At 35.7% G+C, this 27995-nt stretch overlaps 3 protein-coding genes across 8 annotated transcripts; 1 reads left to right on the forward strand and 2 right to left on the reverse strand.

Moving 5' to 3' along the window:
* Positions 1 to 463: 463 nt before the first annotated feature.
* Positions 464 to 10030, reverse strand: LOC141552745 (synaptonemal complex protein 2-like). Its single transcript, XM_074284754.1, has 3 exons — positions 9970 to 10030; positions 8540 to 8683; positions 464 to 607 (listed from the first exon to the last, which is right to left on the reverse strand). Exons 1-3 carry the CDS (start codon positions 9991 to 9993, stop codon positions 464 to 466), a joined length of 312 nt encoding a protein of 103 aa, XP_074140855.1. The 5' UTR covers positions 9994 to 10030.
* Positions 10031 to 11285: 1255 nt separating this feature from the next.
* Positions 11286 to 27274, forward strand: FAM217B (family with sequence similarity 217 member B). Of its 6 annotated transcripts, none has more exons than XM_074288735.1 (4): positions 11286 to 11605; positions 23661 to 23763; positions 23854 to 23939; positions 25777 to 27274. In XM_074288735.1, exons 3-4 carry the CDS (start codon positions 23914 to 23916, stop codon positions 26981 to 26983), a joined length of 1233 nt encoding a protein of 410 aa, XP_074144836.1. In that variant the 5' UTR covers positions 11286 to 11605; positions 23661 to 23763; positions 23854 to 23913; the 3' UTR covers positions 26984 to 27274. The 6 variants fall into 6 exon arrangements, with proteins under 6 accessions (XP_074144836.1, XP_074144837.1, XP_074144835.1 ...); XM_074288736.1 differs by lacking the exon at positions 11286 to 11605 and adding an exon at positions 21059 to 21166; XM_074288734.1 differs by lacking the exon at positions 11286 to 11605 and adding an exon at positions 21137 to 21976.
* Positions 17036 to 21031, reverse strand: PPP1R3D (protein phosphatase 1 regulatory subunit 3D). Its single transcript, XM_074288739.1, has 2 exons — positions 20903 to 21031; positions 17036 to 20746 (listed from the first exon to the last, which is right to left on the reverse strand). The coding sequence occupies exon 2, from the start codon at positions 20382 to 20384 to the stop codon at positions 19482 to 19484; it is 903 nt and encodes a 300-aa protein (XP_074144840.1). The 5' UTR covers positions 20385 to 20746; positions 20903 to 21031; the 3' UTR covers positions 17036 to 19481.
* Positions 27275 to 27995: the final 721 nt, after the last annotated feature.

Genomic DNA, 27995 nt, shown 5'->3' on the forward strand with positions numbered 1-27995 from the left:
GTAGATTATACATGTGGCACATCACTATCCCATGGGCAGGCATCTATGATTTCTGCATTTGATCCTCACAACAACTTGGCAAAATAGATATTATCTCCATTTTGTAGATAGGAAAACAGGATGAAAAAGAATACGTGATAGATATTAGGATAGATGAAAGACATTTAAGTCTTCCTTATTTCAAGTCTCCAACTCTATGTCCTCTATATACTATACCATGCTGCCTATTGCCTATTTAAGCATAGACATTTTTCACAGGAATTTAGCAATGAAATGTAGGATGTATATAAAATATTACTAAAATAAATATTTAACAATTAAGTACAGGTATTTTAAGGATAAGTACATGTGCTTAGAGAGGAGAGATAACCAGTAATTGAATGTGCTTCAATAGAGATAAAATTTTCTTAAAATTGTTGAGGTGGGGTGTTACTGACATTTCATCTCCTAAGATATATTTTGTTTATAATATACTTATCTTTTTTACTAGCCCTTGTTTTATCATTACTAGAAGTCCAGCTTCCCCAAATATGCTGATATTTTTGCCATATTTCCCAAGAGAATTTAAAATAGTTGAAATATTCTGGATGTCTTTTTTGTTAAGTTCCTGAAATGAAATAACACAACAGCAAATATTTCATTATATACAAATAAATATTTTTTCATTGTATAAAATTAATTGCATTCAGTCAAGATATAAAAACACAAAGGATTTATCTTCCACTTATGTAAAAATGACTATGTTAGACTTTAGTACAGCATGGCCAAAAAAAAAAAAAAGGCTCCTGTCCTCAAGCAACATATTCTACTAGGGGAAAAACTACACATATAGATAAGGAAAGACAAAATATAGAAAATAAAAATAAAGAAAATTTTTGTGAGAATACTAACAACTGAGAGATATCAAGAAAACCTTGTGTGTAGGTTGGTTCAATCTGAAGTTATCATTTCTAGGAAATAAGGAGACCATTCCAGGAATAGGCAGTAGCTTGAGCACAGTGGTGAGAGACATCATGAATGGGGAAACACAAATAAGCCATATTAGCTGTAACACAGCATGTATATAGGAATTAAGGTGAAAGCTGAAAAGATAAATTAAAGGCATGTTGTGAAATGTTTTAAATGTAGGATATATATTATCTCTGATAAAGTGTATATATATATATACACCCACACTTTATCAGAGTTAATATAAAGCAGCATAGACAACTTGAAACTACTATGGAAGATGAACTGGAGAGGGGAGGCTTATTATTATTGTTCAGACAAGAATTTAAAGGGTCTAGATTAAATTTTGGTCCTGTGAGTAGAAGATATTGTGGAGGCAGAATGAACAACCATGGCAATTGACAGAATATGAGAAATTTGGGAGAGGAAGGGATCAATTTTGAGACTGGTAATTAGAAAAATGATTTCCTCAAAAGAAAGAAGGACTTTAGGAAGGTTAGGAAGGATGGCTTTGAAGGTTTAGTTGGAGAGAAAAGAAAATGAATTTCATTTTAGATATGTTGAATTTGAGATACCTATGAAGTAGCCCAGTGGAGCTATCTGGCAGTTTGAAAGATGGCCCTGGAATTCTGCAGGACCTAGACAAAAGATAGTTCAGAAAATCTGGTAGATATTTGAATAGATAATTAATAAATCCACTGGAACAAATGAGATCCTTGAGAGTGTATGTGGTTGATTTTGTTTTGTTTATAAAGGCCCAGAGCTGAGCTTGAGATACATGCATTTATAAAGGGAAAAATCACAGATGAAGACTATCAAAGGAGACTACGGAGTCTCCTTTAAAGACCGACATTTGAAAAACAGAGAGAAAAGGTAGTACTCTGAGAAAGGAAGTGGTCAACAGTGTTAATACAGGGTTCAAGACAAGTAAAGATTAAGAAAAGAACAGCTATTTGGAAATTTTAAAATCCTTGGGTACCTAGGGACAGCAGTTTTAGTCCAGCTTTATGGCTGAAAACTGGAATGCAAAGGGCTGGGATAAAGAATAAGAGAAAATGAGCATATTCTTTTTCTAAGAGATCAGAAGTGAAATTGAGAAGATAGTGAATAATAACTTCAGAGGATGGTATGGTCAAACGAAGGTCTAAAGACAGGAAAAATCTGAGCATGTCTATAGGCATCAAAGAGACCCAAATAAGAGAAGCCAAGAAGAGAAACTAAATATGAGGGAGTATGGGGGAGGAATTATGAAAAAGTTAAGTTCTAGTAAGGAATAGGAAGGACAGAAGTTGAGGCAAGAAAGAGTCCTCTTTTCAAAGACTGCATCAAAAGAAAAGAGAACTGGGGCAGTGGAAAAGTAAATAGTGAAATCATTTGAGATATAGAACTAGAGGGAGAAAAAAGACAACAGCTGACCTCTATTTTGGGAGGGGAAAGGCAATCAGGGCTAAGTGACTTGCCCAAAGTTTAGTAAGAGTCAAGTGTCTGATAACACATTTGCACTTAGATTTTCCTAACTCCAGGGCCTGTACCACTGTGTCACCTTAGCTATCCCTGACTTCTAGTTCTAAGTAAAATATAAGGCAAAGTCCTCTGCTAGTGGGAAGGAAAACAATATTTAAGAGGTATTATTAATTTTCACTCCTAATTTTATACAAAATGCACTTTTAAGAATAAGAACTGGAAACAGAAAAGATGTTCATCCATTGAGGAATAGCTTAACAATATGTAGAATATGATTGTAATAGAATATTACACTGTTATAAGAAAGGACAAATAGGATGATTTCCGAAAAACCTAGATTTACATGAACTGATAGAAAGTGAACAGAACTAGAAGACTTTTGTAGAATGTTGTACACAGTAACAGCAATATTATACTATGAAAAACTGTGAATGAATTATTCTCCCCCAAGACAATGACCCAAGGCAATTCCAGAAGACAAATGATGAAGCATACCATCTGCCTCCAGTGAAAGAACTAATATTATTAATGAAGACTGAAGCATGCTATTATTTTTAACTTTCATTCTTTTTACTTTGAGTCTTCTTATATAAAATGCCTAATATGAAAATGTTTTGCATAATTGCACATATATAAGCACCATGTGATTGCTTAATGTATTAAGAAGTAGGAAGGAGAGGGAAGGAGGAAGAGAGAGAATCTGGAACAAAAAAGTTTTTTTTTAATGTTAAAAAAAAAACTCTTTTAACATGTAATTGGAGTGTTTTAACATTGGAATAATTTAACATATAATATACATATACACACATATATATATATAATAGAAAAATATTGTATTGAAGATGTTAACAACAAAATCAACCTCAGGTTTTAAGCTTCATGTATAGTACATAAAAATTAGTTTTAAAAAAATAATTTAACATGTAATATACATATATATATATATATATACATATATATATGGGAAAATATTATATTGAAGATGTTAACAACAAAATCAACCTCAGGTTTTAAGCTTCATGTATAGTACATAAAAGTTAGTTTAAAAGTTTAAAAATGAGTCAATAAGCACTAATTTTATATATTCAGTATCAAATAATTAAACAATTTTCTTTCTTTTTTTCCTGAGGCAATTGGAGTTAAATGACTTGTCCATAGTCACACAACTAGGAAGTTATTACATGTCTAATGCCAAATTTGAACTCATTTTCAACTAAGATATCAGTCAATATGGCAATCTTATGCAGACACAGGATTTTGTATATTTTACTTGAAAAAACCAAAGCATGTTTTCATCTTTTGAAAATACTTTAGAGAAGTGGAGCCAATATACTTAAATTAAGGCAGGGACTTGCCCAAGTTCTCCCTTAAACCTCTCTATATACTGTTAAATAATGATTAAATAAATTCTAGAAAAGTAGAACCAACAAAATAATTTTCCAGCTGAGGACAACCTGGAAAGTCTGCAAGACAGATCTGTTGCATCAGAATGAGAGTGGAGCACAATCAATGGAGTGCAGTCCTTTGCAGGCCATACCAGCAAAGGCCCTAGTCCCAGCAAACTAGACAGGTTTTGGAAGCCACAGCAGCAGTAGCAGTGGTGGCAGCAGCAGCAGCTTTTGGAGCTCTCAACCCACAGACACTGAGTGCATCAAACAGGTCAGAGAGATTAAAGGGGTCTCTTTGCCAGCACTCAGGCAGGACTCTGTTATTTTGCACATACTTGAATTTGGGTGGCAGTCCTAGGGCAAGGAGGAGCCCTAGCACACCAGAGCTTACAGCCACAGTGGAGCAGGGACCCTTCTCACGATTCCAGGGTAGAAAAGAGTGCTTCTGGTCACTCACAGGCCACAAAACAAGTCAGGAGACTAGTAAAAACACCTCTCCTTAGATCATACTATCTGGAAGAAATGAAAACTTACAGGTCTTATAAAATGTCTTTGAAAATTGATGCAGAAAAACCCTGACGATTGGGACAGTGCACTTCCACTCTGAAAACACAGCTCTAACAGTTAAAAGTCAAGTAATAAGCTGGGAAAATAAGCAAACAAAAATACTCTCACCACAGAAAGTTAGAATGATGACAAGAAAGATCAAAATACACACTCAAAAGATAAAATAGTCAAAGTTCCTATATACAAACCCTCCAAGAAAAATATGAATTGGTCTCATGTAATGTATTCTCTAAAATGTAATCTTCTCTGGTTTGGTTTTCTTGAGGTCTCTGGAGGCAGCCTTTGTTTCAGTTCAGTAATCACCACAAGTACAGCCAGGTGTTAAAGTCCAAATCCTTTATTATCTCTTTCAAAGTCTTGTCTCCTTTCCTGGGGCCTGGTTAGCTTTCTTATAGTCCAGATCCTTTATTATTTCCTTCCTGGGGCTGGGCAGCTTTCTGGAGAGCCTTTCAGGATGCCCTTGGTCTTAGTGGGGGAAGTGCAGGAGTCTAGGCCAGCCACCAGGAAGCTGGAAGATGGAATTTAATTTCTCCCCTTGGTTCTGAGAGCTTAAGCTCCTGCTGCCAGTCCTTTGCCTTCTCTCCAAATGTCTCTGAATCTCCCTGGCTGAGGCTTCTACTCCATACTGAGTACAAACCAATCATTATATCACTAGGAAACCATTATTTGTTGTAGGATTAAATCAATGCTAAACTAGATTTAACCATTATCTTCTCAATTCCACTTAGTACCTTGTTTCAAGTTCTGGCCCATAACATCTCCTTGTAGGATTAAATCAATCATACTGAATCATGCTAAATTAGATAACTACTGTCTATCAATTCCATTGACTTAGTACCTTGCAAGAATCCTTTGTTTCAAATTCAGAGTTCTGGCCCATAACAGTCTCAGACCATGAAAGAACTCAAAAAGGATTTTGAAAATCAAGAGTGGTAGAGGAAAAAATTGGTAACAAATCTTTAAAAAAAAAAAAAAAAAAAAAAAATCAACAAGATGATTTCAGAAAGGCCTGGAGAGACTTACATATCTGATGCTAAGTAAAATGAGCAGAACTAAGAGAACACTGTATACAACAACAAGATTATATGATAATCAATTCTGATGGATATGGCTCTTCAACAGTGAAGTGATTTCAGGCCAATTTCAATGGTCTTGGTGATGGAGAGAGCCATCTGCACCCAGAATGAGGACTAGTGTTTTCACATAGTGTTTTCATTTTTTTGTTGTTGTTTGTTTGCATTTTGCTTCTTTCTCATTTTTTTCCCTTTCTGGTATGATTTTTCTTGTGTAGCTTCATGGAAATATATGTAGAAGACCATTTTTGTCATATATTGGATTATTTGCCATCTAGGGGAAGGAGTAAAGATAAGAGAGGGAGAAAAAAATTGACACAAGGTTTTGCAAGGGTGAATGCTGAAAACTGTCTATACATGTGTTTTGAAAATAAAAAGCTTTATAAAGAATGGGAACAGAAATGAGAGAGATACAATCATGAAAAGCAAGTCAACAGCTTGGGGGAACACAAAGAATACTGAAGAAAAAAAAAATTTTTTTAATTGTTTAGATCAAATGACAAAGTAAGTACAAAAAATTCAATACAAAAATGCCTTAAAAAGCAGAATTGGCCAGATGGAAAGAGAAACACAAAAATTTCGCTGAAGAAAAAAATACAATTGGTCAAATGGGGAAAAAATTTTCAGTGAAGAAAATAGCTCTTAAAAGTAGAATTGGACAAAGAAAAGGAGATACCAAAGCTCACTGGAAAAAAAAAATAATTTCTTAAAAATTAGAACTGAGCAAATTGAAGGTAATTATTTTATGAGAAATCAAGAAACAATAAAATGAAAACAAAAGAATGAAAAAATAGAAGACAATGGGAAATATCTCACTGGAAAAACAATCAACTTGGAAAATAGATACAGGAGAGATAACTTTAAAAAATTATTGGACTACCTGAAAGTCATGATTTAAAAAAAAAAAAAAAAAAAAAAAGGAACCTAGATATCATCTTTCAAAAAATTGTCACAAAAATCTGCGCTGATATCCTAGAACTAGAGGGTGAAACAAAAATTGAAAGAATCCACCAATTACTTCCTGAAAACTCCAAGAATATTATAACCAAATTCTAAGTCTTCCAGGTCAAAGAGAAAATACTGCAAGCAGCCAGAAAGAAACGAGTATTGTGAAACCACAGCAAAGTTAATACTAGATTTAACAGTTTCTACATTAAAGGATTGAAGGACTTGGAATAAGATATTCTGGAAGGCAAAGAAATTAGGATTACAAGCAAGAATTACCACCTATCAATGAGTATAGTCCAACTAAAAAATGGATATTCAATGAAAGAGAGGACTTTAAAGCATCCTTTGAAAAGAATAGCTGAATATAAAAAGTGACTTTCAAATACAAGATTCAAGAGAAATATAAAAGGTAAATAGAATGGGTTAATAAGGTTTTATTGTTTACATTCCTACATGGGAAGATACTTGTAACATAAGAATTTTCTCATTATTAGGGCAATTAGAAGGGATATACATAAAAGACACAGATGTGAACTGAATAAATAGGAATATCTAAAAAAAGCAAAATAAAATTAAGACGTGAGAAAAGAATATGTTGTGAGAAAAGGAAAGAGAGGAAGAATGGGGTTAATCATCTCACATAAAAGTAGTGAGAAAATATTTTTACAGGGAAGGGGAAAAGGGAGAAATTATGGAGGAATGAGTGAACTTTACTCTCATTAGAACCAGCTCAAAACGGGAATAGTATACACATTCAATTAGGTATGAAAATCTAAACTTACCTTAAAGAATAATGGAAGGTAAAGTGAACTGGGGAAGAAGGCACCTTGCCAGAGGGCAAGTTGGAAGAGCAAAACACTTAAGGAGGAAAAGGGAAAAGGGGGGGGGGGGGGGAGAGAGAGAGTGTACAGGGAGAAATAGATAGTAAGAGTAATTGTAAAAATAAAATTGGAAGCAAGTTTTTCTGAAACTTTATTTCTCAACATATAGAGAACTGAGTCAAATTTATAAAAATAAGGGCCATTCCCCAATTCAAATGATCAAAAGATATGAATGGTTTTCATATGAAGTTAAATACTGCTACCTATATCCATATGAAAAAAAAAAAACTGCTATAACTCACTATTGGAGAATATTAGCACATATCTATTAAGTTGACTAATAGAACAAAAAAGAAAATGACAAAATATTGGTTGTGGGAAAAATGGGATATTAATGCATTGTTGGTATAACAGGGAACTGATTCCATCATTCTGTAAAGCAACTTGGAACTATACCAAGGGCTATAAAACCATGCATACTCTTTGACTTAGCAATTCCACTTCTGGGACTGTTTCTCAAAAGAGATAAAAAACAAAAAGGAAAAGGACCTATATGTACAATAAATATTTACAGCAGCTCTTTTCTAAGGGCAAAGAATTGAAAATTGAGGGGATGCCATCAATTAAGGAATCGCTGAATAAGTTGTGGTATGTGATTATGATGGAATCCCATTGTGCTATAAGAAATGATAAGCAGAAAAAAAGGTTAGAAAAACCTTGAAAGAGTTCCGTAATCTGCTATAAAGAGAAATGTACTGTACACAAAGTAAGAGCATAGCTATTCTCAGCAATAAAATGATCCAAGACAACTCGTAAGGACACTCAGAGAAAAAAACTGATGGTGATTGAATGAAAATTAAAATATACTTCTTTTTACTTGCTTTATTTACCTGAGGGGTTTTTGTCTTATGTTTTCTTTCATATCATAACTGTTATAGAAATGTTTTGCATGACTATACGTGTATAATCTATACTGAATTGCTTACATTTTCAATGGGGTGATTTCTCAATAGGGAGAAAGGAAAATATTCTAGAATTCAGGATTTTAAAACTTAATGTTAAAAATTGTTTCACATATAACCAAGGAAAAAATAATCAAAAAAGATAAAAAATATTTTATAAGTAAATATTTCTAAGGTCTTTAAATTACTGGTAAAAACAAAACACCAAGCATTTTAAAGATGATTTAATAGCTATTTTAAAGCAAATACTTTTAATTTGATTCTTACAAAGGTATATTTCTTTCTGGCAGGAACATTTTAACAAAATAGTAATTTGTTAAAAAGTGGTGTGACATCCAATTTTTTTTTTTTAAGAATTGAAATTTTACCTTGCATATAAGGTTGTCCAACTTGTTGAAAAACTGTTTACTACATTTAAGTGTGATATCTTCATAATTTTCCATCTGCAGAAAATGTTCTAAAGGTTTGAAGTCATTTTTTCTTAAAGCATTATCTATGCATTTTTCCAACTGCTAAAAAACCAAGTGATATTACATAGTAAGTTATGAATCAAAACCAAATCAATCACCATTTATATTCAAAGTCTTACATAAACTTTTCTCTGAAAATTTCAGAAGAATTTATTCTGATTCTAATAAGGATAATAATAATCCAGCCATATGTATAGCTATACAATGTCAAGCATTAAAGCTAGACAAAAAGAATAAATTATTTGTCCAGAGTAATAAAACTTCTTCATGGAGGATAGGGGGAGGGGAATTTCTATTAAGTCCTAATTTAAGGGGGTTGTTTTGTTTTGTCTCAAGTTGCTAAGTCAACTTTGTGTTGAAATTCATCAATTTATTGGCAAAAGAAAAAAAAAATCTAGTTTTAAAGAATGAAGTGATATTACTTAAGCCAATTAAAACCATAACTATGACCACAGAAAAATTTCAGTTGGGTTTGTATAGGCCATCTACATTATCCTCATAAGATCTTAGATATTAAATGGAGGAAAAGGCATCACTAGTCAGGAAACATCACTAAGCACACATTATAAACATGTTACTATAATAATCACATGACAAATTTATATGGAAAAAATTTGCTAATCTCCACATTAAATTTAGGTCCATTATAATATCAACTGGAACTTTCCAAAGTATAAACTAATCACAATTGTTGCTGTATTGGAAAATTGAACATAGCACTTAAAAATAAACAAAAAAGGCAAAACAGAAGAATGTAATACATATTAACTACAATCATATAAGAAGGAAAGAAGGAAAGAATACTGATGGGAATTTAAGTGGAAAACTCAAAAACTATTGGGATTTGTTTTAAAATTCATTTTAATGTAAATAGATATTAAACAATGTTAAGTGGGTGATGGTCCTAATGCTCCCTGCTTTGCTTTTTAAAATGTAATTAGAAACATTTAGCTATAACTTAATTGAAAAAATTTCATTAAGTTCAAATATGGACAAATATTGTTTGAAAAAAACCTAATATACATCCATATTTGTAATAACAATCAGGAAGCGATTTTTTTTTGCATTTTAAAAGACTATTGCAGGATCAATTTAAAATGGGAAATTACATACAAATTGACTTAATAAAATTTTCAAGAATATCAAAAAATAAAGCAAAATACTTGAAAATTACATTTAAATATATTAAAATATTTAACCTTTGATAATTCATATTAATATGTCTTTATTATAAGTATACTAAATATGTAAAATTATAAAATTTCCCTAAATATAATTTTAATATTAAACATAACAATCTCACTATAACCTATAATATAGCAACATACCTGACGTTCAGCTCTTATTGGCATTTTGACAACTTCAATTAACTAAACTGCATAAAAATATCTGAAAGAAAATATAAACACAATGATTTTCTCAAATCTATTGCAAATGATTATGTTTATGTGTAACATACTGAAGAGTTCATACCAAAACTAAAAACTTTTTTGCTTTTCTTGAAAATTGTGTTAATTTCAATTTTTATAATTTACTAATCAAATCACTCATACTTCTTTTTACCAAGTAATATAAAAATTTTAGAGATGAAAAGAGATTGAAGATTATTTGACTCCCTCATTTTATATGTTGGAAAACTGAGGCCAGAGAAGCAAAGTGAACTGTATAATGAAACAGCTATCTTAACTAAAATCAGTTTCCTGAGGACTGCTACTGCTACTGCTGCTGCTGCTGCTACTACTACTACTACTACTACTGCTGCTGCTGCTGCTGCTGCTGCTGCTGCTGCTGCTGCTACTGCTGCTACTACTACTACTACTACTACATCATTACCACTACACTATGCTATATTCCTTCTTTGGTGTACAAATATGCTATTTTGGAGTCAAGAACAAAAACAGGATTTTCACCTCTTTTATTCAAACTACATATATAAAATATAAAACTATTTGTAATAAATATATAGAAAGATCAATAGATAAAATGATAAAGTTAAATCTTTAGCCAGAAAGAAATGAAAAGGAGAAGGAATTTTTTTCCCCCAAGCAAATTAATCAAAAAAGTTAAGGAGTGGAGCTGGTACCAAACAACTATTAGAGATTAGTCTTACCAAAATTTCTTAACTTTAAACAAGAAATTAAGTAGGAGAGATGATATTATACAATACCTCAACTTTTTCAGTCATTACTATTCTTGAAGATAAAATCATATCTAACAAAAGATAATTTGTTCAACAAATTTCCTGTCAAGTGCCACAATGTGGAGGTGGGGTCTTTTTTAATTTCTACTCGATTGTTTAGCTTTATCATTATCTGACAAAATCTTTTTTCCCCCTAGTTTAGGTATTCATCCTCTTTGAGAAGAGCAAAATCAATCTGTCATTGTTGGGAAAATGGGGCCTCGATCAGATGTAGAACCTTGGATTTGGCGTCAAAAGACCTGGGTTTGAATCCTGTCATCCGTACTTATTACCAATGGGACTATGACCAAGTCACCTTTACCTCTCTAAGCCTCAGTTTCCTCATCTGTAAAACGAGGAGGGTTGGTCAGGGTGTTAAGGCCCCTTCTATGATCCTAAGATTCTCCTCCAGAAACGGGACGAAAACGCAGTTATTCCGAAGATCCCCTCACCGTTAATCACCTCAGGATGGCCTGGTAGGCCCCCGCCCGACACCATCCCGCCCCCACCACACTCGGCTTAGGGAACCTGAAAGGCCAACACAGGTTTCTCCCGACGGGGACCAAACATGATCCTTCTAACTCGGTTTTTAAAGTGCCAGCTGGGGGACTGACGTTGCCCCAGGAAAGTCCTTACTGCCCCCTCGGACCAGCCGAGCGACCAGCGCCTCCGGCCCCGATCATCTCCGAAGAGGAGCGGGGGCGCGGGGAAGGAAAGGCTCCCACCACGGAGGCATGCATCAACCTCGATAATGAAGGCGCCGATGCTGAAGTGGCCCACCTCAGGTAAGGGAGCCCCTCGGTCCCGCCCCCACCCGCGGGCTCAGAGCAAGCCGGCCTCCCCCTTCCTCTTCTCCCCCAGGAGGTTAGCGCGGCCTCGGCCAATGGGGACGCGGACTTCCCACTCTCATTCCCGAAAAGAGATTTTCGGACTCCCCACCATGTCAAGCCCCCGGCAGTTGGTGGAGAGGTAGAAAGGGAACCTGCCAACCGTTCGCGTCCAGACGCGTCGTCTTTCCTGTAGCAGAATCCTGACTGCCGCCCGGGAGGCTACTCCCCAGCTGTCTTCTCCCACGCTGCCTCAGGCGGCAGCTTCACTCCTGAGAAAAAGGCGCGGAACGCCTCCTCCAATCACCTTCGTCCTCGGCGCGGCTATTCCCGCCTCTCGCCAGCCTCTCTCTGAGTCTCGACGCCTTCCCCACCCCCACTCCTCCCGGGACTTGCGAGTGGGGCGGGAGTGAAGCTACCCCGCCTCCCCGGAGAGGAGGAGGGGAAGACTCGAGGGCCTCTTCCTCCTTTCACCCACCCCCTCCTCGGAAGATAGCTGTTCTATCCTTCCCTACGCCGTGGTCCACGCCCCCGTGGTCACACACGCCTCCTACCCTACGGAGCTTTCAGGCTTCCCCCGCCCCGCATCCAGAGCGGGCCCCCGGGAGGTGCGGCTTCGCTTGCCAATCCTGTCTAGAACCAGTCGTGCCAGCGCTCTCTGCCGCCCCCGACCGGTGTCCGCGGCAGCCACCTGCCCGCCTGGCCTGGCGCGGACGAGAAGGACGCTCGGGCGAAGCCCGTTCCATTAGGCCTCGACTCCTTACAATGTGTGGGAGCCTGGTCCTGCAGGCAGGCGACCTTCCTCGTCTGGCACTTGAAGGGGACGCACAGACCGACCCCAACAGGCCCTAATCCACAGCGATTCTGTGCAAATTAAACCGAACCTGCTACTTAACTATGGCGTTTCCTTAGATGCTAGCAAATTAAAAGCGACTTCCAAAACCGGCGCACCAAATAACACAAAGAAGGCGCAAAATACTCTGTTCCAAGTCTCCCACCAGATATTCCCATGAAAACCTCAGATCCTTCTGAGAAGGGATCCGTCACTAGCTTGGGGGCATTCCATCATCACAGATGTGCCTTTGCCTCTGTCATTCTTGTCCATGTCCTCCTTACAAGACCCTCTATTCTTCAGTCCCGCAGGCCTTAACGCCGGGTCTTTCACAGATGCCAACAGAAAAGGGGGCCATTTTCTGATGCAGCAACAAAATGGTGATTCATCTGTAGTTTGAAAAGTGCTAGTTGTTCAGTCTATACTTTTAATGTCAAAGATGGCAAATGTTTCCATTTAAATTTACATAGGACCAATGTCAGATTTATTATTGTATGCTGAGATGCTTCCTGATTAGTGATACTTTTTCCTTCCTTTAATATTTAAAATCTTATGAGGGTAACACGTCCAGTGAACACTGATGAAATCAAACCAATTAAAAGCTTTTCATGGTTTTAATTGGCTTAACTAATATTATGTCTGTCAATCCTTAGCTGTTGTGCCTAAAGGGTTTATAAGGTGTTATCTTTACCTATCTTTGTTAGATGACTCGTGCATTTTGCAAATGCTACATATTTTTAGGAGTGACTGATTTGAATGATTTTTGATTTATTTAAATAAATTTTAACATAATTTTATTTTACATCACCACTATAAAATTTTTCTTCCTACCAATTTCAGGTCATCATCCTTAAGAAAATAAATAATAATATAACTGATTTACAATTTAAGGAATAACATAGTAAAGAAGGAAAAAAGGGGGAAAAATAGTTCAAAACTAACCAACATATTGAAAAACTCTCCAGTTAGATGTAGTGTTCCACATAGACCTCACTCCACTCCTGGAAAGGAACAGGAAGAAGTATCTTTTCATATCTTTTCCTTAAAGCCAACTTGGTCATTATAATTTTGCAATTCTATGCCCATTGGTTTGTTGCCCTTGCCGTTTACATTGTTGTAATCACTGTATAGTTTTCCTGATTCTACTTACTTCATTCATTCATCATATCTTCCCATGTTTCTCTGTGCTTATCCTAGTCATCACTGCTTCCAGAATAGTAGTGTTCATTACATTAATTTATAAATTTATTTAACCTTTTCCTAATACATGAGCATTTACTTTTGTTTCCCTGAGGCTTATTAGCCACCTCCCTCCTTCCCAAAACAAAGAAAAATGCTGCAGTAAATGTTTTGGTGCAATACAGTCTTTATTTTTGTCACTAATCTTACAATGGAATTTGGGCCAAAGGGTATACACATTTTTTAGACACTTTCCTTGAATAATTATAAATCACTTCTAATATATCTAGATCAATTCACAGTTTTTCCACAAGACATTAATATGCCCACCTGAAACATCTTTTCGCCATCAGAAAAATCACAGAATAAGTTACAGATTATTTCTATCCAATCTTTTCATTTTTTTCCCTAGCTGCCTGTGAATATTTAGTCATATCCCATGAATTTATAACAGTATAGAATCGCCAAGAGATTAGTAACATTAAAAATGGAGACTTTCTTATGGGAGTAAGGTTTGTGATAATTAAAAGTACCATGCTGATTTCTAAAGGATATAAACCATCCTCCTATTCAACTCTGGGCCTAGTTCAAACAGCATCTAAGATTTATGTACTAAGTCAATGAAATTATATTTATAATCAGGGTAACTGGTAGTGTTCATCCATTTGGTTTTCCCCCATTACGTATAGCTTGGCTTTTTGAGATTCTTTTGAGAGCCAGTGAATTACTGAGGAGGCTTGAAGTAATCAGCATAATCATCAGAATAGGAGCATCCCAAGAATTTCACTGGTTTTATAGGGGGACAATATTAAAAAGCCAGTAGATGTCACTACTGCTTAAGAAATTTGCAGTCTTGAATTTAAGACAAAGTTCAGATGCTTTAAAAACCACCCCTCTTAAACTTTTAACCCATTAAAACTCAACATTCCTCAAATTTAAAGTTGTATTGATACAATTTGTTGGACAGAATAGTTAGCAGTAGATTAGAAAAGAGTATTTACTGCTACTTACTACTTACACAAAGTTGGCCAAGACACTTCATTTGAGTCTGTTTCCTTAATTTAAAAATTCCAGGCTTCAGCAAAAACATTACAATTCTAAAGAAATAACTGTAGAAATGAGGTCTTTAAGAAAAAAAAAAAAAAAAAAAAAAAGTTAAACTTGCCCTGAAAAAGCAGTTCCCTTTTTAACAAGAGTTTTTATTTTAAAGTTTTATCTGAAATCTATTAACTTTAAAAAAAAGATATTTTGATATTTCAATATAGCTAGTTTAAAAAAAATCTTTTGTATTTTATTTTATGCACTTAAAAACTTTATTCTGAGAATCCATAGAGTTTGACCATCTTGCCAAGGAAATTCCTAACTCAAAAGAAAAAAAAAAAAAAAGATTTCAAGCACCTGCTTTAAATAGAATCCTTTTACTCATTCCTGCCCTTCAAACAGAAATCCCACTCAGCTTTTAAAGTTCAGCTTAAATACTAAGTCCTTCATAGTTTCCCCTGAGACCCTAGTAGATAATTTTTCTCATCTATAACATCAGTTGTTTTCAATGCATATATATCTAGGGTTATCCCCAGTGTTTTAGTTTTAAGCTTTCACAAAATTACATGAAGACTTCTAGGATAACCTGCATTTACTCTATCCTCAATTATAATATACATTACAAGGGAATTATTCTGTAGCTCTTTGAACTGCTCTTAATTTAACAGAAATTAATAAATTTTTTACAAATTGAATTCTTGAACTCAATTTCTTTTTAATAAAGAATTAGTTAAAAGGACAAACTGTGCTTTTAAAGTATTTGATAGTCCTCTAACTTGAAGAAAGTAGGCAGAGTTTAGGACAAAACTAGTTTGGAAATTCTGAAAATGGAATAGTATAGATTATTTCGCAATTGTACAATAAATAAATCTATCTTAACCTAAACCTACTTAAAATCTATAAAGACTTTTTTTTTCCTTTTAAAATAATGGCAGGTTGAAAGAAGTCAATTCTTTCTGTAGCATGGTATTGGGGGCCAGTTTTTGTTATGATGGATTAGTTGTAGAAAATGAGTTTAAAATAGATTTATTGTCACTATAGATTATCCAGTGAGATGTGAAAATCGTGTTTGGTTTTTCCCCACAATGAAGAATTGGAGATATAATATGAGGTAGTAGAAAGAATCTGATTTAGAGGTAGTAAAGAAATATGGATGAAATCTAGTCTTATTTTGCCAAAAATTAGCAGGATGCCCCAAGAAAAGTCATTTAACATTTCAAGAGTACAATGAAAATGAAGGAATTGGATTAGATCATTAAAATCATTTACAATTTAAAAATTCTTTGTTCTTGTAAGTTAAAAACACAGACTATAATAATTTTTGATGAAATCATTCCATTAATATTTCAGTTTAATTATCAGACTCAGGTCTCTAAAATATTTCAGTAAACATTAAACTTCATACATATAACTTCACACACCAATACTTTTTTAAATAAAACTTACTATTTCAGATTTTTTAAAAGACTTTCATTATCATTCCAAAAGCTATCTCCAATATCTACTCAATGAGAATCTGATTCAAGAACATACTCCGGCACTAGAGTGCTTTACTCTCTCTATCAAACACTTAATGACTTAAGTAATAACATTATATTTCTCCCAATACTTACTCTAATTCTAAACTTTAAAAACCTGATTTTAAATGTTTCCCCTAGGACTAGTTATAAATAATGCATATATTAAATCAATTTTCTTAGGAAAAGAGTCATTGACACTTAAGAATTGGAAGTGCCAAAAAAATTTTCGTTTCAATATATAATAAAATTTCCTGGGCTATTTCATATTATACATTATACCTATAAAAGTAATTTGATTAACTATTATCATTTAAATACACTTTTATTTGCTGTAAAACTGAGGGATATGCTATGTATTTAATGAATTTTGAGATAACAAAAAACTAGTTTCAAAATTAATTTCACACCTGAAAACTATAATTTTTAAGAGCTTCCCAAGTTAGAGAGAGGACAAAGTGGGTAATTGCACTCTTTTGTATGGCTATTTTGTATTTCATAAAGGTAAATGCAAAAAAAAAAAATGTTTTTTTTTTCCTGAATCCATGATCATCATTTATGCTTTAACAAATATCTTAAGATATATGCATATGTTTTAGTATTTAATGTTCTTTTTAAGATTTAGCACTATTACTCCAGTAAGCAAAAATTCCTCCTTTACAGTAGGTTAGAGTACTTATAAAGAGGCTATTGAAACTTTAGGATAAAACCAACACATTTGTCCTAAAATAAAGTTAATCATTTTAAGAGAGAAAAACTGTGTGAAACAATTTAAACCAAAGTTATACAAAGGTGACAAAGAAGATACACTCAGTACTGTTAGAATTAACAACCAATATGTGCATATATTAAAACTTTTAATAAGTGAAAAATGAGTGCAAAAATAAAAAAGAACAATGACCACATTAAAAATAATTAGAGAAAAACCACTAATTATACAATATAATATATGTAATACAATTGATGTTAATATTGACGTTCTAAAAAGACATTTCAGTGTTCCATATCTTCTCTATTGATTAGTTAGCCATATTTGGTCTTTTAATAGTTCATGGATTTCATGTTTTAAAATTTCCAAATCTTGATTATTTTAAAGGCACCTTGAGCTTGTCTCATCAAACCCTAAAGATGCTCTATTTAAGATGTATTAACTTATTTCCTATCTTTCCAAATGTAGAACTCTTTATGACTGAATTTTACACATTGTCCTTTAGCTACACTGCAAAAAAATTTAGCAGCCAATCATTGATAAATAATACAAAAACCACACAACCACTATCTTGTGCTCCCTCATCTGGCAGGGGATAAATGCACAGAAGCCAGGACCACAGAGGCTTAGTCAGGCAGTAAAACAGGAAATGCAACTAGGCCTGCCTCTCTCTTGCATGATAATGTAGTGCATAATTTTTAAGGACTAGCTATAACTCATTTTCTATACAGAGAATCAGGTGATCTAAGATCAAGAGGTTACAAAGATAGTGCTTGCTTTTCTACTGAACTTTTAAACAAGTTATAGCAAAGAAAATAGATTAAATTGCAGAAAATCTTAAAATTACTGATTTAACAAATGTCAATTAATACTCAAAAATTTAAATCACAGTGTTGGCTGGATATTTTCCATCTGAAATCTTAGTGAATTTAACACCAAATTTGCTATACTAGCTATTAGAATACCACTTAGCACCATAAGAAGTCATAATTCTACTAATGAATTCTTATATAATTGTGGTATGGTTTTAGTAAACACTATCCTATCCATCCTATCCTTGGGCTGGAGAAAGAGATATATAATAAACATTTTTTAAATTAAAGAAAACTAAAAAAATTATTTGGAATTTAGAATTCTCTATTTTCTGAAGGCACAAGAGAGTACAACTAAAATTTACAAATATCTGCTATTGCCACAGTTTAAGCAGTTAAAAAAAAAAAAAAAAGTACAAACACCTGTGGATTTATTACCACCCGTGTTTTTGCTGATGATAAACTTCTTGTAATTTTATGTAACATCTTCACTTTGAAAGATGGCTAATATAACTTTGATTTTTGAACAAAAGTAATCATTTTAACTTCATAAATGGAACAGTAAATGCATCTTTCACCTGAAACTGGATTCTGGATTTAGGAATAACTAAACACAATACTTTAAGGCAAGACTTCTTTAAATATTCAAGTAGTTTTGAGTCTAAATAGAGTAATGTGATAAAACACATATATCAATGCAGAAAAATAATTATTAGGCTTTTATAATGGAAATATTTTAGGTAGAAAAACAAACTGTAATTGTATTTTGGCAGAAGTAATTATGTTTTAAATCTATTCTTGGCTGTTGCCCATGTGCAATATAGATCCTCATGAGATGAGAAACCACAACACATGAATAGTTATGTTACTCAGTTTACATTTCTGTACTATTAATAGTCCTCCACTCTTACAGAGATGCAAATGATGGATTGACAAAGAAACATGATCTCACATTTGATTGGACACGTCCAGAATACCATAAGGTACCTTAATGTTTTTCATATTCTGGAGGTGGTACATTCTGTTTCTAGCCGGCATAGCACAAGCAACATTAATCATATTTTTTAACCTTATTAAAACCCTGAATGCTCCTGTTCTTGGGAAAGCATTTGTCTAGAGGAAAACATAACAAGATCACAAATGCTAACAATGCTTACTGAGCTCTATAGACACACTTAGGTCACATGCAAAAATCAAGAGTTTTCCTTCCTACAAATCTAAGAGAGAAATGATCTTTACAAATATACTTAACAAAACCTAACCTCTGAAGGTAGTGGTTGCCACACTAGGACCAAAATTCATAAATACCACATTACACAGTGGGAATCGGTCTCCCAAACTAAAAAAATTAATTTGGTACAACACCTACACATGCTTTGAAACTTGACTATAACACGTTTGTTTCTAGCTTTAGGATGAAGGAAACTGCTGAGAGTAGGCCGTGAAGACAGACAATACAGCTCTATTCCAATGGCTAAATGGTTTATGTTTTAGATGAGTATGGGACGAAGTCCAATAAAGACAGACAAACATTGTTACGGCCCTTCATTCTTATTTTAACATTCTCTTGTAATTTCTGCTAGTATGGCTCGCATATATGCAGAATAATGTGCTAGAATTGTTCCAAGGTGTGCACAAGATGGACAAAAACGTCAAAGCTTTTATAATCACACCTAGGGTACTCTTCCTGAAAGTAAGCTTTGCCTTCCCCTCGCCCCCACTAAAAATTAGCCTGGACCCCAATTCAAGAAAAGAGGTGCCAGGTGTTTTCACATTCCTGGGGCACTTTGAGAGGATGGGTCTGGCACCTGAGACTGTAGTTTTGGCCTTCGTTGTTGTCCCAGTACTCGTTCCCCCCTACTCGGTATCTAATGGCAAACTGGACCACAGAGCTGAGACCCAGAATATAGGGTGGTACAGGGACGCAGAAAATGAATACATCGGAATCCCCGTCGCTGCTGCGCCAGCAGGCTCCTGCTTCCTGCTGAGTCCGCCAGCAGTTGTAGGTGTAGCGTACAGTCACCTGCTTCTCGAAGGCCACATTAATTACCCGGATGGTGCCGCTTAAACCCAAGTCTGAGCTAGTGACCCGCTCCAGGCAGACCCGCTGGCCTTGCAACCGGGTGGAGAAGTCGTTGCCGTCTGCTGGCTGCGGGAAGTCCGGAACCAGGCACTGGATGGTGAACTCCAAGCCCTGGCTACTGCAGCACAGGTCGGAGTTGATGGACAACCTGGAGAGGACATGCACCGGGACCGACGGGTCTTCCCCGGCGTTGAACACCTTCACTTGAGTCAGTTCCAGACCCAAAGCATCGGCAAATCGCACGCGGTGCTGACGACTGCAGCCGGGTCTGCACTGGGTCCCCGCGTTCCCCGACGCCTTCCTCCGGCGCTCCGGGGAGCTGGGGAGCGAGCGGGCCCGGCGGTGAATGATGGGCCTCAGACTAGGGTCGCAGCTGGAGGAAGCCGGCTGCTGGGGTCGGAACTGGGGCTCTGGGGCCGAAAAGGGGTTGCTTGGTCTCCGCGCCCGGGACATGTCCCGGTCCAAGTCGGTCGGGCTGCTGAGGCTTCTCACGCCAGTCCGGGGCACGGTCTGCCGCAAGCAGGAGGAGGGAGCCAGGCCAAGGGAACCCGGCCCTCTAGACATGCTCGGGAGCTGGAGAGATTGAGATGCGAGACCAGGCTTCTCCCTCCCCCGCTCTCTCCCCACTACTCGGTCCTGCACGTCGGGCAGACCCTCTACCGAAACTCCAGCAATACACAGAGCTGTCACGGTACCGTTGCACGACGCAGCGAGAGCTGAAGCCACTGGGGACTCCCCTTTGCCCGGGGATCTCCTATCGGCCACAAGCGCCCGGGGTCCTTTTCCGTTTGTTGCAATTAAACAATGTTTCAAAAGGGAATGCTTGTACTTCCCCCTTCAGTAATAGTAACTTGTAAGAGCCGCCACAGGGGTTCGAGGCGGTGGGGGAGGGGCGTAATTCTGAGGGGCTTCCCTCTATTCCTAAACTGAAGAAGAAAAAAGAGGTTACGGGAAGGATACATCGCCGCTCCCACCCACCCGCCCCACATCAGCTGGGCAGCACACACTCCTGCAATTTGAGAAGGTGCTCCTTAGGAGCCGAGCCCCTGCCCCACCCCTTCCGTGACGCCAAGCTCGCTTACCGGAATCCCCAACTCCACCAGCCTCAAATTGGGTCAAAACACTGAAAGGGTGTCCTTTGCCAACCACTCCCCGAATTTTTTCTCTACCTTCTTGAAAGGCTTCGGACCAGCTTCTTCAGCCACTCCCCCCGCAGCGTGCCGCAGAGGCACCTCCTCTCCGAGAGCTTTTTTTTTTTTCTTCCTCCCCTTTCTGCAGCAGCCCAGCTTGGCAGCTGCAGTTGCCGTAACTAGTGGCTGGGAGGAAGGCAGCTTGCTAGAAGGGAAGTAAGTCTGGTTGCTTAGTCACGTATTTCTTTGCTTGCGAAAAAGGAAGCTCTAATCAATCTACGTGGATCTGTCAGGACGGTATAAATATTCAGTAGATAATATAAGAATACATTTAATTTGCAAGTGCATATATATGCCTATATATATTTATATGTATATTTGCACAAATAAAAGTCAACCCCTGGGAATTATCATTTCATTTGGTGACTGCAGCTTATTTTAGCATCTATTCCCGCCATAATGGTCCCATTGGCCATATTAAGTGCAGCCTTGAAGGGATGAACCATTTCTACCTGACTGCAGGAGCAGCTCTACGTAAGGTGAAGCGTCATTTCTGCACATCACCCACAATGCTTTGCTGGCCTAAATGACTGACGAATTCCCGGGAGTGAGGGGGCGGCGAGACTGCTGGGTTCCTATTTTTCTGTGATGCACTAGCTGGTGACAAGAAGACAAGGTTTAATTAATATCGTGTGATGAATATGCAACTCACCTTAATCAATCAGTGAAGCATGATAATTTAGCAACTAGAATGAGTTGGGTGGTTTTTTAAAGCCACAAGAGAGAGAAGATTGCGTTTGTTTATTGCGTCTTAAGGGCCTGATCATATTTTTCTTATTTCACCTCCTGACTTAAATGTACAAAAAGCTGTAGCCTTTGGCTTTATAGCGAAAGGTGACATGAAAAAGGTGCAAGCGTACTCTTTTGGGAGCAATTATGGGACCAGGCATGAAAGACAGTCCCTTATTACTGCCTAGAGGGGCACAGAAAAAGGAAAGCCAGACTTATGAAACACGCCAGAGAATGGTAACGTAAGGAAACCTTTTTTTTTTTTTTTTTTTTTGATTCTTTGTAAAGTGCTTATGATTTATTGGAGGGACGAGTGAATTCTGTTGACATATGTGTATGCTATTTATGTTTATATATGTGCATGTACGTGTACACATGTGCATATGTATATATGTACACATATACATATGCACATACACACACTTTGAGAAAAGAAATGATTTGATGGGGTATATTAGAAATCAGCCCTGCACAAATGAAGCTGTTTTAATGTATATTTCTTGACTTAATAGACATAAAATCCACTAGTGATGTTTGTGGCTCCAGGGTTTCCTAATGAGGCTTAATTTTAATTCATTGATTTACAGATAATACAGAGTATTTATTCCCCAAATCCCCCAAAGGATGATTGGCCATTCATTTGATAAGAAATTTTAAGGTGCTTTCATTAAAGAAGTTATGCCATTTTTATTAAAATTCTCCTTTGTCTTTCCTGAAATATAAGGATATTTTCCTTTTTAATTTCAATACATCTTAAGGACATTTTCATTAATTCAGTTTTCAGGAGACTTCCATTGGTTTTGTTTAATCAACCAGCTATTACTTTAAGGCTCTGGTTTCTTTTGGCCAAGGTAATTTAGAAAGCATCACTGTACCTGTCTAGAAGGTTAAAAAAAAAAAAAAAAGCCCGCAAAAACTGTCACTTTTCTTTTTTCATATAGGAATAGGTGAATGAATGAGAAAACCTTTTATTAAATGCTTATAGTGTGTTAAAAACTGTGTTAAATTGTTGCTTCTCCTTAGTTTGTCTCAAGTATTAAGTTTACAAATACAAAAGCAAAGGTCATCCTTGCTTTCTAGGATAAGAGCTTACTTTCTAATTCATTGAGAGAGACAACACTGATTAAGACAATAATGGCCAGGTGGAGGCATTTAGGTCTGTAAAGTTGAGGTGAGTAGGGCTATAGGGGAGTAGATTGATCTGTCTCTTCCAATAAAAGTGTCAGGTTTAATCATTTGATTATTCCAGAACTAGAATAGGAATTGGGCTAAGGGCATGATAAGAGTAGTCATAAACTAGCAAAGTGAAGCCATCAACTTGGATCAGTGAAACATATATCTGGGTCCTTCCATATACAGAGGGCTTTATGAGTCAGTTACCCTCTTGTATGTCATTATTACCCTAATTCACTATCTCCAAAAGAATATCTTTGTATCTATGTATCTAAGTCATAGAGTCATAATTTAGAGTAATTATAGCATCTCATATATCAGGGGTTCTCAAACTACAACCCGTGGGCCAGATGCGGCCCACTGAGGACGTTTATGCAGCCCACGGGGTTATGGCAAATGGGCTGAGGGGCGGAGATAGTGTGACGTTTTGTTTTTACTATAGTCCTGCCCTCCCACAGTCTAAGGGACAGTGAACTGGCCCCCTATTTTAAAAGTTTGAGGACCACTGTTATATATTATAAACATGATTATGGTTTTTAAAAAATTTACATTTCTTGCCGATCTCTGAAGAATAAGGTAAATTTAGAGCAGCCATTTTTTACTTCTAACAGTTTTGTATTGAATTTTTTTTCTCTTAAAATTTTGTTGTTTGCTTTTAGACAACCCAGTGCTGATGCTAGGCTCATTTGCAAGAAATAATGTTGATTATAACTTAAAAGAGGTATTCTGTTATTTCTGTTTCCACCAGTGGGACATCCCTTCCAAATATAAAAGGAATAAAGAAACCATTTCCCCAGCTGACACCATCTTCTAGCAGATTGAGTAAGAATATCTCCAGCGCTACCGAAAAGGTAACATAATGTTTGTAGAAAGAACTTGCTCAGATTTCATGCTCAATTTTTATATTTTCATGATTCTTACTACATATGCTTATTTCACAGACATCTCATAGCAACCTAGATGATGTTCAGTCACGGAGTTTTTACAAGAAAGGGAATAGGATGAATGAGTCTTGTCAGAAAAACAGGTAAAGTTTTTTTTTTTTTTTTTTTTTTTTTGTATAATTCCATTATTTAACAAATGTGTTCTAATAAATGGTATATGTGCAGAGAATAGTTTCTAATTTTGAAACTATTTGTAAATCAAATGTATTTTTTCCCTTGTACCTCTGCTGACAGGTCATAGAGCTCTTGACTCTAAATTTTGTGCCTTTTCTACTATAACATACTCATATCTAAATTCTAAGGCTTACTGCAGATTATCTTGTATCAATCTGACTTGAAGCAAATCAATTAATCACTCTAACTAATTTTATTTAATTTTAACAATTAAATTCAACATGGGTTTATCAAGAGCCTACATATAAGGTACTATGTTGGGCAAATAAAGACAAAAATGAATCAGTTCCTTCCCATAAGGAACAGGGAGATTTTATTTTACTTGAAGGATATAATATTTACATTGATATGTAAATGCAAGATAAGTTGAAAAATATGGGAGCAAAGAAAAGAGGGGTGGAGGGAGAACTTGGGGAAAAAGACACATTGTAAGTTTGGGAAATATTTTAGAGAGAATTTTTTATTTTGGTGAAGTCTGGTTAAAATAACCTCTGAGGTCTGGTACATATACTTCTCCAGAGTTTTGCCCTTTACAGGATCCTGTGATCATTATCATGATCAATTTATTTTTGAAACAATTTACATTTTTTTTAATTAATCAAAAGCATTGTAGGTTACAAAATTATAGTCCTTGCCTAGAAATGTTCGTTAGGTATCATGATTGCCATATATTCCCAATTTTTAAATAATTACTAAAAGTCAAATTATAAGCCATTCATTTTATGCTTTTAGAACCATTAGCATTTTCAATCTGAGTGAGATCCCAGATAGTTCAGAATTAAGCTTTGTACAAATTTTGATGTGTAATCCCAAAGAAAGTTCTTTTCTTACAGTTTATAGTCCTGTGAACAAATAAACCAAAAAGGCAAAACCTTATAAGAATGAGTTTGTTGTGATATAACTACTAGTGCATGTAGTATTTATTAAATCTATTTTATTCATTAAACTTTTAAAGTGTAGTACTGTCCTTATTTTTTCTATTCTCTAGCAGTTTGGCTGCTTCTTGTGAAACACTGATTTTCCATTCAGTTAATCACAATTTTTTTTTTTACTGTATTTCTAAATTGAAAGCATTCTTTGAAAACATGTCATAGTAGGGATTTAGCTGATTTGTGTTTTTGCTGCATTTTAAATATAAAGAATTTTTAGTTGCTCACAATCACCACAGCTTTCATTGATGATTAAGAGACTCATACTTTGCATATTATTTACATTTAAATTAAAGATGGGCATGCAAACTAAAACTGTGGATTTTACTTGTTAATGTTATTAAGCACTGTTTATCACAAACACAACAGAATTAGAGTTTTGAGAGCAGTTTTTTCAAATGTTTATAAAGTGTGTAAAATTTCTCTAAAACTATAATAATGAAGACATTTAAGAAAATTCTATAATTGAAGCAGATCTCCTTCTTTTCATACAAACACTATCTTAAAGTTAAATAGTTTGAGTGAAATTGAATTAATATGCCCAACTTTTGGTACTTTTTTTGGGGAAAAATACTTCCTTTATACAAAAAAGATGTACTAAATATTCTCCATCAGAATGTGGAAAATTCAATGATTCTGGGATACTCTAATCTTTTGGCAATAGAGTTTAAGGGGACCTTAAATTTTCTAATGACGTATAATAATTGAAAAGTAAAATTAAAGGATTTCAAAAAAAATTTTTGACTTCAAATAACAGGCAGATTAGTTTTTGTCTTTGCATGATATATTCTAAGAATGATGGCTTTCTTTCCTACAGCAGTATGAATGTTGGCCCACCTCCGAATAGAGCAAAAGGTTCAAAGAAGAAGGATCCCTTAGAAAAAAAGCCGAGTAAATCTCAATTACCTCTCATTCCTTCCCAGTTAAAAAGCAGTATTATAGATATCTCCCAAAGGACTGAGGATGAACTTAAAGGAGGTAGTCATATGGAAGGAGACCCTAAAAGGAATATTTCGGCATCTGTTGCTGAAGCTACTTCATTTGGTTCCAGATTTCCAGAGCCTTCAATGGGCAAATTACTTCTTGATTTTCAGTCATTGAGTATTACTGAAGAAGATACTGATGAGGACAGTGCAAGTGATCTTTCTGATTCTGAAAGAATTCCTTTTCCACCTTCTCCTTTTACACCACCAGAACTTAACCTTAGAGCTGAAGAAATTGATCCAGTTTGTTTTGATCCTCATGTTGATCAAGGCTCTGAGCAGGCAGAGTATTACTATCCTGACTTCCTTCCACCACCTTTTAACTCCTGGGATTTAAATAATATGGCTTCATCAACAAGTACAGAGTACAAAACTGAGCTCCTCCCACAAACAATAGAGTCTCTTGGGAAGTATATTGATAGACTTGTTCAACTGGAGTGGCTACAAATGCAAACCGTACAAAATGAAAAAATAAAGCTAGTCAAAGCAAGGCCTCAAACTGCTCCTGGTACCTTGTGGTCTGCAAAAAGCCCTGTGAAAAGCAGGCTGTTTCCAAATACTTTATCTAGCAGGATATTAACCCATCCTGAAGGGTTTACAAAGTTTTCCCCAGGCCAAGCAGTTCATCTTCGAAAGAGAGAAGTTCATTGTGAAGAAGCCCACCCATCATATTATGTATTCCAGAGTTCTCCCAAAACTATTGATGCAATTAGTAGCAGGTCATGTCCCCAGAAGCAAAACTATGAAATGAGAATGAAAGAAAAGAAAAAGAAACCAAATGAAGGTGCAAAGCAACAACTTCTGGAATTGCCATGCAATGACAGCAGTTCTAAGATTCAGGCTAGTGGTAACATTAGAATTCCCAAACAGCCACAGATGGTTCTTTCCTCAGTTGAGCATCTTAAGCCCCTCAAAGCACCCATACGCCCAAATCCTAAGAGAAATGGAAATACAAATAACTACGGACCTGCCAATAAAGCCACAGCAGGGAGGGAACTCAAAACTAATGGAGGGAAGCAAGCCTCCTATGTGTTCAAGTAATTTTATTTTAAATAGATAACAACAAAATTAAAAGGTTATCCAGAGAGCTACATATTAACAAGCCTTCTGTTGAATAAATTTTTGACTTAAGTCTTCTTAAATGGGAACATCTGTAGGAAATTTGTTTACTTGGCATTTCAGTGACTTGTGTTTTTTTTTTTCTCCTGTGCCAACAGTGTTATCTCAGAAGTGTCTTTTAATGCCTTTTTCTATATTAATAATCTTGGCTGATAATGAGAACCCTTTAGGTAAAAATAAACTCTCTCGCTTGAGAAGATGTGATAAGTGCCATATTGAATGAGCAAGACTGAATTCTTTTTTCCTGGAGAAGAGCCAACTAAATTTTTGGATTAGCTAGCTAGTCCAGATTTAACTATGCAGAATGGATAGAGTGTTATTCTCTCTCCTGATTTCCATTGCCCATAAATAATACACTATTTTAAATGGTGTTGGATTATAGAAGTTAGATAGTAAAGATTTTTCTTTGAATTCCTTCTCTCTCACTTGCCTTTGCATTAGCCATGTAAATAGTAGGGTCAGATTCATTTCATGCTCTAAGAGAGCGCTTCAGTTTGTCCTTAGGGTTATGGAATATGGAGTTTCTATTTTGAGTTAAGTCATTTATCACTAAATTACTTTCTCTTAAAAGTCTATGGATTCTGGTGTTTTAATACTTTTAACACTCCAACATGGGAAATAAGTACATTAAACTGAGGATTGTTGGAAAGATCCTTTTTTGAGAAATTTAAAACTTGGTTTAAAATAAAACCAGTTTCTAAATGTACATATTTCACAGAACTTTTTTTTTGTTCTAGATGAAAATTGTTTGAATATGATTTTATTTTGGTAGAGGGTTGGGATGAAACATTTGGTATGCAAGAAATTTCTGGAAAGTCAGGTTGTCTTTGAAGGGAGACATCATGAGGAAAATACTTTTAGGATTTGAATTTGCTTTATCAGTAGTATCAATATGGAACCACACTGAATGTGGCAGACTTTAAGTTATAGGTCT

The sequence above is a fragment of the Sminthopsis crassicaudata genome, chromosome 2, assembly GCF_048593235.1.
Source record: "Sminthopsis crassicaudata isolate SCR6 chromosome 2, ASM4859323v1, whole genome shotgun sequence".
NCBI classification, from domain to species: Eukaryota; Metazoa; Chordata; class Mammalia; order Dasyuromorphia; family Dasyuridae; genus Sminthopsis; species Sminthopsis crassicaudata.

What these genes read in the sequence shown, in the direction of transcription:
- PPP1R3D (XM_074288739.1), bottom strand. Translation starts at nt 20,384, where the DNA reads ATGTCTAGAGGGCCGGGTTCCCTTGGCCTGGCTCCCTCCTCCTGCTTG.
- FAM217B (XM_074288733.1), top strand. Translation starts at nt 21,887, where the DNA reads ATGGGACCAGGCATGAAAGACAGTCCCTTATTACTGCCTAGAGGGGCA. An exon ending in ACACGCCAGAGAATGGTAAC is followed by an intron (nt 21,982 to 23,660) that starts GTAAGGAAACCT and finishes TGTTTCCACCAG; the next exon opens with TGGGACATCCCTTCCAAATA. An exon ending in TCTCCAGCGCTACCGAAAAG is followed by an intron (nt 23,764 to 23,853) that starts GTAACATAATGT and finishes CTTATTTCACAG; the next exon opens with ACATCTCATAGCAACCTAGA.
- LOC141552745 (XM_074284754.1), bottom strand. Translation starts at nt 9,993, where the DNA reads ATGCCAATAAGAGCTGAACGTCAG. An exon ending in CAATAAGAGCTGAACGTCAG is followed by an intron (nt 8,684 to 9,969) that starts GTATGTTGCTAT and finishes TTGGTTTTTTAG; the next exon opens with CAGTTGGAAAAATGCATAGA. An exon ending in TGGACAACCTTATATGCAAG is followed by an intron (nt 608 to 8,539) that starts GTAAAATTTCAA and finishes ATTTCATTTCAG; the next exon opens with GAACTTAACAAAAAAGACAT.